Source organism: Otolemur garnettii, unplaced genomic scaffold (genome assembly GCF_000181295.1).
Source record: "Otolemur garnettii isolate 467f Iridium unplaced genomic scaffold, OtoGar3 scaffold00006, whole genome shotgun sequence".
NCBI lineage: Eukaryota > Metazoa > Chordata > Mammalia > Primates > Galagidae > Otolemur > Otolemur garnettii.
The window spans coordinates 12,080,293-12,091,420 of record NW_003852401.1 but is presented as its reverse complement, the minus strand read 5'-3'; the positions used below and the strand labels follow the sequence as shown (position 1 = coordinate 12,091,420).

Sequence of the window (11,128 nt, the reverse complement as noted above, 5' to 3'; positions counted from 1 at the left end):
CGGCACTCTACCCAGGGGGACAGCTTGAGGCTCTGTCTCAAAAAAAAAAAAAAAACCTGCTATAAGGTCTTTGTCCTTCCAATCTCATTGCCAGCACCTTAGAAAAGCTTTTCCTAACACTGTTACCAAGTCATAACCCCCTATTTTAACCTTCTTGCTTTACGTACTTACAATGATAACAAAGACCTTTTTCTCTGCTAAATTCCATAGCTGTGCCAGTCAAATTAGAACTAAAATTCTGAATACATTTTTGCAGTGAACTGGTCTCACTGCCCCAATCCAGTCCCATTATTCACACTATTTTTTTTTTAAAAGAAGGCATCTAAAATCTTTTATGATTTAATAGCTTCCCATCACTTCCCTGAGTTCCAATTCTTCAGGTCAACAATAGAAGTTTTGGTAACCATTTCCATTATAATTTATGGTCTAATAATATTGAAATGCAATACTCAAAATGCTTGATATGACATGTCCTTTATGCTTCTCCATATATACTATTCAAATTACCTCACATCTTTCCCCTTATCTGACAAAATTCTGCCTTTTAACATCTTGTTGAAATTATCACATCCCCTCCCACATACACCCCACAAAGGATAAAAAGCCACTGTAATTATTTTCATATTATACTTCCTCATAAAATATTATAGTTTTCTTTGTATCTCTGGCATATAACAATAGTTGGAGACATAAACATGTGGAAAGGAAGTGTGAACAAAACTTTGTAGAGAGGGAGAAAGTCATGTTAATTAAAACCCTACTCTATCTAGTCTTACCACTGTCACTCAGTTATTTCACACAACAATGTTATGAAGTAACAATAACATGATAAAAGACACTTATCTAGCACTTAGCAGTATTTAAGTACCAGAATTATAAACATTCTACATGTGTTAAATTAATCATTTAATACTCAACAATCCTATGTACTGCTATCCATTTTACTGAGAAAACAACAGAGTCATTAAGTGAATGAAAACTGGTGCATCTTATTTCCTTTAACACTGAACTTATCTTAAGGCTGCCACTGTACCATGAAGAAACACACAGTGGTGCTAACTACATACCATAACTCACTCCTTAAAAAATTAAACAGTTTAGGGTGGCGCCTGTGGCTCAAAGGAGTAAGGCACCAGCCCCATATGCCAGAGGTGGCGGGTTCAAACCCAGCCCCAGCCAAAAACTGCATAAAAAAAAAAAATTAAAGAGTTTAGAATAAAAGGTTAAGTTTAAATAAGGCTTCATTATCTCTATCTTTCCTCACTCCAACTAAAATAAATTTCTTTTTTTTTTTTTTTGAGCCAGAGCCTCAAGCTGTCCCCCTAGGTCGAGTGCAGTAACATCACAGCTCACAGCAACCTTCAACTCCTGGGTTCAAGCGAGTCTCCTGCCTCAGCCTCCCAAGTAGCTGGGACCACAGGTGCTCGCCACAAGGCCTGGCTATTTTTTGGTTGCAGCTGTCATTGTTGTTTGGCAGGCCCAGGCTGGATTGAAACCTGCCACCTTAGGTGTATGTGGCTGATGCCTTAGCGACTTGAGCCACAGGCGCCAAGCCTAAAATAGAATTCTTAATGTAATTACCTTTCGCTTTCTCCCTCTTCTGGCAGCTTTTGGGGTTATGTCAATTGCTTTAGTCACATCCTAAAAAAAAAAAAAAGAAAGAAAGAAAGAAAGAAACAGTGAAAAAGTTACAGTAAGACTGAGAGAAACTTTCTTAAACTAAAAGTCACAAGCACAGTTTGGTAAAAGTACAGGGGAAATCTGTTTTGCTTTTCTGAATTTCAAAATTATAAACATTAGAAGTCTTAATATTACAAAGTAAAAGTAACAGGCAGTTGTCTTCATCTGTAAAAATGTTTTCACTCTAAGATCCAATACAAATTAGTCATGTTTGCTAATATATCAAGGAAACTTGTCTATTTAAATTTATAAAACCACTTTTTCTATAGTAGAATCCTGATTTTAGGAACGTGAATTTCAAAAGGGGACTGAGACTTTGGAGATCATCTAACAGTCATTTCCTGAGGCCTAAAAGGGCTAAAGGAGTAATCCTCACTCATAATCACATAGTGAGTCAGAAATCAACCTCCTCTGCTTTAAAAATATCCAGTCTAATGCCCTTTTCCAGTACATCTATCCCACAATATCTTCCTTCAAAAAAATATTCTTAATAACCCACCTGTGAGTTGGACCTCATGTTTTTCACATAAAAATAACTTTGAACAAAAATATCCTTGTGGTCATGTGTAGTGGATTTTGCCTGTAAGCCCAGTACTTTAAGAGGCTGACGTGAATAGACTGCTGGAGCTCCAGAGTTTGAGACCAGCCTGGAAAATATACTGAGAACCTGTCTCTATAAAAAATTTTTTAAAAATCAGTCAGATGTGGTGGCATATGCCTATAGTCCCAGCTATTCAGCAGGCTAAGCTGCAGAACTGCTTGAGCCAGGAGCTATGGCAGGGCCACTGCTTTCCAGAATGGGTGAAAGAGCGAGATCCTGCCTCACAATTAAAAAAAAGAAAAAGAATCTATGCAACTTCAAAATGCATATATTATTTTATAATACTGTATATTTAATATTTATGTAAGGAAATAAGCCCTGAATATTTTCTCATTCATTTTGTAAGTACTTTATTTTTATTTTTTTAGACAGTCTTACCCTATCACCCTGGATAGAGTGCCATGACATTATACCTCATAGTGACCTCAAACTTTTGGACTCAAGATCCTCTCTTGCCTTCGGCCTCCCTAGTAGCTGGGACTACAGGTGCACACCACCACATCCAGCTAGTTTTGTTTTTTTCTTCTACTTTTACTAAAGGCAGGTTATCACTCTTGCTCAGGCTGGTCTTAAGCTCCTGAGCTCAAGCAACCCAATGCCTTGGCCTCCCAGGGTGCTGGGATTACAAGAGTGAGCCATTACACCCAGTTGTTTAAGTACTTAAAGATTACTGAGACGCTGTCTCACAAAAAAAAAAAAAAAAAGAAAAGAAAAATTTCCATTTTGCCACGGTTAACTCATTTTATAATTTCTTTCTTGCAACAAAATGGCTTTATAATACAAGAAAAATGAAACATACCTCATTGCTGGCTTTTTCTTCATGGTCAGTATCTTCTTTTGAAACACTAGTTTCTTTTTCTTCAACTTCAACATCAGATGATGCATTTGATTGTTTAGTTGATGCCTGTGAGTAATCAACTCCATTACTTCCACAAAATAAGGTTTTACTCTAACTTTAAAATTTTCTACTCATAAAAAATCAAAAGCTTGTCTTTAAAAAGTTAGAAAAGTACTCTGATTTCTACTTCATAGAACACTTTTAATGCATACCATTTAAAAATAATTGTAAATGTTACCATTTCTTTCAAAGTCTCATAAGGGACCATCCATATTCCTGGCTTTCAATGCATCCAAGTGAAGCAGCATGAGAGTACAACTACAAAGAATACTTTTTTGATGCTCTAACCAACAAATACTCAACATGATACAAGTTGACTGACCTAGAATAGCACAGTCATATATAACATTCAAATACTATCATTTTCTAGGGAGAGATGCTTATCTATATGCTCTAAGACAAATGGGCTTAGCAAGAATAAATAAAAAACATATATATAAGCTTTATTTATTCTTTAAGAATATATACATATATAAGCTTTATTTAAGGAGTTTGATCTGAATCTCAAACTCAGTTTATGTGCCATTTAGGGATATGTCTCAGCCTGGGAATCACAGAGTACATCAAACCAGCACAATCATTTATACTTCTGGTAAAAGCATTAAGTAATTTGGATTCATGCAGAAATTTCATCATGAAATAAAAAAAATTCCAAGTCTGTATGGTAAAAACTACCTGGAGATTAAGTGAGTAGATAGGAACACAGGATAAATGCTGGGCGATTTGGAGGATGAAAATGACCATAAAAGTGCAATCACAGAAAAGATGATCCAAGAGAAATTACAAAATGTTAGTTTCAGAAAACAATCAATTCTATCTCTTTAGCAAGATATATCCTCCCATTACATAGTCAAGGCAATAATATGAAACCATGCTTCCATTCAACAAATACTCAGTATCTTTCTCACGCATATATGTGGTGGGTACATAGAACATACAACTTCTTTGTTTACAGAACTAATATAATTATCTATGATAGTTATAAACAAGTATAGAAGCAATTGTAATATAGTATGATCAGTCCTACAACAAGTAAGTACTGGGTACTAATGAAGGCACTTATGATCATCTAATACAGCCTTGGAGTACCAATGAAAGATTTATATGTTCCAGATTGAATAGCATTTGAAAAGTTCTCCAAAGTGAGAAAAAGTATGGCCCATGTAATGAACTAAAAAATTTTAAGGCAGAAAATTGCAGAATTTCCAGTATGGTGCTAAATCCTTCTTTAGGTTTACTCATCTCTTCCCAGTTTTTGTGCAAGTCTTAGTAAGAGGACATTCATTGATGAATGAAATAAAATAAATTTTCATGAAGACTTCCTCTCATAGTTGTTTCCTCCTATTATAAAACCTGGTTTGTTTACTTTAAATTATAAGAGTTCTGGGACATCCACATAGGAACATATACATAGTTCAAGAGTGCAATCAAAACAGAAAAATGTTCCTAAATAACACCAATACTAGGCAGGACCAAGGAAAAAATTTCTGATTGTATGATAAAATGATATAATCTCTCTACGAAAATTTAGCATCACATATAAATTAACAAAAACTCTGGAGAGACAGAAAAACAAAAACAAAAGCTGTTCTTCTGGACACTATGTCATATACATAACTCATGTGAGGTTCATATTCAAACACAATTCTATGGATTTACAAATTAAAAAATATAAAAACTTAAGCACACTCCCTCTAAGTTAAAAAACCTAAATTTAGGAGTACAGTACAGATGGCTTGAAATTTAGTGATGTATTAAATAAACTCTCAAATCAGGAATATTTATCTCGGTTTTCTGAGATCTGTTTAACCATTCAAGTAATAATTTTATCAATTTATCTAGACATAAAAGGTTAAGATTCGAACTCACAAATAAGAACAATTTAATTTGAAATTCACAAGGCTTTTAAATTAGTACTTATTTTCCTACAGCTACACTATTATTCCTCCAGGATTGACTAAATACTAAAGTAAATTTTACGTAATATGACTCACCTGTTGACTTGAAAATTTCACTTTTGGATTGTTATCTATTTCCCATAAACCTTCATTAAAACCTTTTCGTTTATTTGGTTTGCCATATTTTTCCTTGTTTTCTGAGTAAGGAAATATATCCTTTGGTCCTAAAAAAGCACTATGAAGAAAAGGGGAGTGTATGAGTGCAAAACAACCTCAAATATATGTTATTAAACAATACTTTATTATGAATCTATATAAAAGGTAGACAAAAATAAATACAATTATATTTAATTTCATACTTTTATTAAATTCATCAATAAGCTCCTAGATCTATAATCCTTTTTTTTTTTTTTGGTGAGACAAGAATCTCACTTTGTTGCCCCTGGTAGAGTGCCATGGTGTTACAGCTCACAGCAACCTCAGACTCTTGGGTTTAAGCAATTCTCTTGCCTCAGCCTCCCAAGTAGCTGGGACTATAGGTGCCTGCCACAATGTCTGGCTATTTTTTTGTTATAGTTGTCATTGTTGTTTGGCAGGCCTGCAAGGGGATTTGAACCTGCCAGTCCTGGTGTATGTGGCCAGTGCCCTACCCGCTGATCTACAGATACCAAGCCTATTTACTTTTTTTGAGGCAGGGTCTTGCTTTGTTGCCCAGGATACACTGGTGGTGTGATCACAGTTCATTGCAGCATGAAATTCCCGGTTACAAGTAATCCTCTCTCATCTGTCTTCTTAGTAGCCAGGACTACAGGTGTGCACCACCACATCCAGCTGAAATTTTTTATTTTTTGTGAGACAAGATCTTGCTATGTTGCCCAGGGTGTTCTCAAACTCCTGAGCTCAAGTAATCGTCCTACCTTGTCCTCTCAAAGTGCTAGAATTACAGGTGTGAGCCACCTTGACCAGCCTATTTATTATTGTTTATATTAAATTAAAATTCACTTCTAGCATTCTTACTGTTTTTGCTGCACTTTCATCTTTGTTGGACAATTTTATCTTTTATTTTGGTAAAATGTCACATGGGTGTATCATTAGAAAACAGAAGTCAATTATACAGTCTGTGCATGATTTGACAAACAGATGCTTGCTGACCAATCACCAAGCAACTCTGAAACTGACATGATATACATCTGTAATTTACTTTCTAATCTGTGGGTCATGTTTTGTTCAGCCTTGTCTCACAACTAAGACACTGTAAAGTTGTTTATTAATACATTCTGAAAGTCTTAATTCTATCCATTCGCAGAATGTGATCAACTACATTTGGTCTTATTCATATCACCTCATTTTACATACACTTTTTTGTTACAGTTGCTTCATTTTTATTCTGAATTTTGCTAAATAGGTTTTTTAAAAAAATTCTTCCTATTCTTCCTCCCAGTTTCATTTTTACAAGCTGTACTTTGTTATCTTATTAAGCATTATGTTCCTATGAAAAGTCATATATAAATTCACATTTTTTTTTTTTGAGACAGAGCCTCAAGCTATCCCCCTGGGTAGAGTGCCATGGCATCACGCTCACAGCAACCTCCAACTCATGGGCTCAAGCGAGTCTCCTGCCTCAGCCTCCCAAGTAGCTGAGACCACAGGCGCCTGCCACCACACCGGTTTTTTTTTTGGTTGCAGCCATCACTGTTGTTTGGCAGGCCCGGGCTGGATTCGAACCCGCCACCGTAGGTGTATGTGGCTGGCGCCTTAGCTGCTTGAGCCACAGGCACTGAGCCCACATATTTTAATATATTCAAAATTCCCTTCTAACAGAAAATAGCTTTAAAACTCTAAATTCATGTTAAGTATAGAAAATTGTTAAAATTGAAGGCTGGGCGCAGTGGCTCACACCTGTAATCCTAGCACTCTGGGAAGCTGAGGCAGGTGGACTGCTTGAGCTCACAGGTTCAAGACCCACCTGAGCATGAGCAAGACCTTGTTTTTAAAAAAAAAAAAAAAAAAAAAAATATAATATATATACACACACACACACATATACATATGGGCACCTGTAGTTCTAGCAACTCAGGAGGTTGATACAAGAGAATTGCTTGAACCTGAAAGTTTAAGGTTGCTGTGACCTGTGATGCCACAGCACTCTACCAAGGGCGACAAAGGGAGACTCTGTCTCAAAAAAATAAATAAATAAAATTCCCACATGAAAAGATGCTCAACATCATCAAGCTATCAGTAGTTTTTACATCAAAACCATAATATACCATTACATTCCCCATTTAGATGACTATAATAAAAACAATGGATAAGAAGTTGTAAAGAATATGGAAAAAATGGAATCCTCATACACTGGCGGTAGAAATATAGAACAGTGCAGCTGATTGAAGACAGTCTGGCAGCTTCTCAAAAGATTAAACACAAAAGTTATCATTTGACCCAGGAATTCTACTCCTGGAGAAATGAAAACATGTTCACACAAAAACTTGAACAAAAATGTTCACAGTAGCATTATTCACAACAGCCACAAGTGGAAACAACCCAAATGTCTACCAAATGATGAGTAAATATAATATGGTAGAGCAATACAATATTACTTGGCAATAAAAAGGAGTGAAGTATTATCACAGCCCATAGCAGGGATGAACCTTGAAAACATTATGCTAAGTGAAAAAGTTAGTCACTGAAGATCGCACAGTGTATAGTTCCATTTACATGAAATGACCAGCACAAGTATAATTAATGGTTGCCTAGGCTAAGACAGGAGGAAGAATGGGGAAAAATTTCAAGTAAATGTTAATAGATACAAAGTATCTTTCTGAGGTGACAAAAATATTCTAAAATAGATTTTGTTAATGGCCAGACTACTCTCTGCATATACTAAAATCTATTAAATTACACATTTTAAGTAGATAAATTGTATGGGAAATGAATTACATCTCAATAAAGCTATTAAAACTTTTTTCAGAGAATGTCAAACCCTATCAAACAATCCATAATTTCACCAACTATAGTCATCACTTTCAAGCCACTTATTTGTATACATATATCTAAATATGTAATTGCAATGTATATACTTGTTCATAAGTAGGCCTTTCCAAATGAAAATGAGTATCTTTTTATGTCAACAATTACTTAACCCCTGAGTATTTCACTGAATGACTATCATAATTAGTCTATTGTTGGACTATTTCCTGTATCAAATTTTCTATAAAATCATGCTGTTACAATAACATATTGTTCAATCTTTACACCTATTTCATAATAAATTTTAAGAAGAGTTGGGTCAAAGGATATACTCTAGACCTATGAGGTCCTAATGAAGCTCAAAGATGATGGGAGACAAAAAAAAAATGTTCCTTGGGCAGGCAATCCTACCGGTTTGGTTGAACAAAGGCCCTTAGTAGTTTTTACATAGCCATCACAGTACTGCCTAAGAGTACGACCTTATATAACTGTGGCTCTGATTCATTTTTCAAAGCATTCTATTTCAAAATGACATACAAAAAAATACCAATACACTAAATAAAATCAAGCTATAATTATATGTAATGGCAAATACCAAAAAATTGTAGAAGTCTGAAAGAAAATATATCAGAATATTAATACTCTCATTCATTCACTCATTTCATTCTAAAATAACATACTAAATGCTTAGTGTAGATGCACACACACAAAAGCAACTATATATAACCATATGATAGAAAATGCCTAAAAAAAGCATAGACAAATGTAAAAGAAAACACATCCAAACACTAACACATTTAAGAGCTATTTCTAAAAAGTAGGAATAAAAATGATATTGTTTCCTTTACAGAACTTTCATGTTTCTTTTTAAAAAATTTAACAATGAAAAGATAGGCTGGAAGTGGGGGTTCATCCTATAATGCTAACACTCTGGGAGGCTGAGGCAGGTGAATCGCTAGAGCTCAGGAGATCCAGACAAGCCTAAGCAGAAGTGAAATGCTTTCTCTACTAAAAACAGAAAATGTAGCTGGGGGTAGTGGTGATTGCCTGTAGTCCTAGCTACTTGGGAAGCTGAAGCAAGAGGATTGCTCAAGTCCAAGAGTTTGAGGTTGCTGTGAGATATGATGCCACTACATTCTACCCAGGGCGACAGAGTCAGACTTTGTCTCAAAAAAAAAACAAAAAACAACACACAAAAAAACAATGAAAACATATATAAGGCCTGGTGTGGTCGCTCACGCCTGTAATCCTAGCACTTTGGGAAGCTAAGGTGAGTGGATTCCTTGATTTTAGAAGTTCAAGACCAACCTGAGCAAGAGTGAGAACCTGCCTCTACTTAAAAAAACAAAACAAAACAAAACAAAACAACTAGCCAGGAGTTGTGGTAGGCACCTACTGTCCCAGCTCCTAGGGAGGCTGAGGCAAGAGGATTGCTGAACCCAAGGTTGCTTGCTGTGGGCTATGATAATACCATGGCACTCTACCCAGGGTAACAGAATAAGACTCTGTCTCAAAAATAAATAAATAAATAAATAAATACACACACACACACACACACACACACACACACATATATATTAGTTGGAGGTAAGTTAGTCTCCAAATTCTGACGGGAAACTCAGGGATCACCAAGATATTCATTTTAAATATTAGAAAATTGAAGTCCAGAAAGATGAACTGACCCAGGCAAGGTCATATAGCTATTAAATAGCAGAGCCTCCTCAACTGTACAGCGTTCCTTAAAAATATTTCAGGGTTTCCTTTATCTACTATAATACAGTCTTTGAAACATCTCCTAATAAAATATTAGGAAATATGCCATATTGCTAATTCATATGGACTCAAACAGCTAATATCAACATCAAAGCTCCTAAGAATCAAGACTAATGTAAAACATCCTAAGAAAACAGCACATTGTTAACTAAATTTAGTACTAGTTTTGAAATTCTAAAGCAATCTAAATTCTACAAGTGTGTTTTCTACATGGTATATGCCTTAAGGCTACAAATGTGTACATGTGTATATACCAATTTTCTAAGAATTTAAGTACACACAAAAGCAGTTATTTTTCTGAACTGACTTTTTGTGAGCAATGTCAAAAGAACGTATCCCTCACAAAAGCTCAGTTATCACACACCCAGAACACTTCTTTCAAAGCAAACCAGAAGTCACATAAACAAAACAGGAAAACCCACCAGAGCTGACTACACGAAGCTCAAAACTTGCTAAGTGTTCACAGGCAGTATTATTAAACAGATAGTCCCCCCTTTTTTTGAGACAGTTTCACTCTGTTACCCAGGCTAGAGTTTCCTGACAACAGCCTAGCTCACAACAAGTTCACACTCTTGGGTTCAAGCAATCCTGCCTCAGCCTCCCAAATAGCAGGGACTATAGACACCCACAACAAAGCTCAGCTAATTTTTCTATTTTTCGTAGAGACAGGGTCTCACTCTTGCTCAGGCTGATCCTGAACTCCTGAGTTCAATCCATCTTCCCACCTCTGCTTCCGGGAGTGCAAGGATTATAGGCATGAGGCCCAGCCAGAAAGTCCCATTTTTAACATACTGATTCTAATTTACTGCTTCATTTCTGTACTACTAAATCAAAAAAGATGAAACATACTGCCTATAAGTAGATTTTATATTAAATAATAGCATGCACTGAATCATAAAAAAATGATTCAATAAATAGCTGAATATGCTTGTACTATATGCCATGACTTGTCGGTATGAAGAGATGAATAAAACAGTTCATCCCATCATTGGGTGTAAAACTTAAGAGAAACCATGTAAGTCCCATACCAACTTATGCAGCTATAGAAACTGTATAGAACTAGTGTGGAAGAAAATAAAATCCCATATTATGATTCATTCCCTTTATTTCCTTGTGACTATCACCAGTTCCTCCCTACTCACCTTCACTTCTAAAACTTAAATTAGACAAATGTTAAAACAGCCTGTGATGTATACTTTTTAAAGTTCCTGAAACTGGCTCAGCACCTGTGGCTCAAGTGGCTAAGGCGCCAGCCACATACACCTAAGGTGGCGGGTTCGAATCCAGCCAGGGCCCACCAAACAACAATGA

The 11,128-nt window shown here is 35.7% G+C and overlaps 1 protein-coding gene across 5 annotated transcripts in view; it reads right to left on the bottom strand.

The window, feature by feature from the left end:
• Positions 1 to 11,128, bottom strand: part of PSIP1 (PC4 and SFRS1 interacting protein 1) — a 41,066-nt gene that overhangs the window by 21,030 nt on the left and 8,908 nt on the right. For all 5 annotated transcript variants that reach the window (XM_023508667.1, XM_003782871.3, XM_012814061.2 and 2 more), the window contains exons 4-6: positions 5,174 to 5,312; positions 3,081 to 3,185; positions 1,582 to 1,641 (exon numbers count right to left, since the gene is read on the bottom strand). In XM_023508667.1, coding sequence (XP_023364435.1) covers positions 1,582 to 1,641; positions 3,081 to 3,185; positions 5,174 to 5,312 — 304 coding nt within the window. The remainder of the gene's footprint in view (positions 1 to 1,581; positions 1,642 to 3,080; positions 3,186 to 5,173; positions 5,313 to 11,128) is intronic.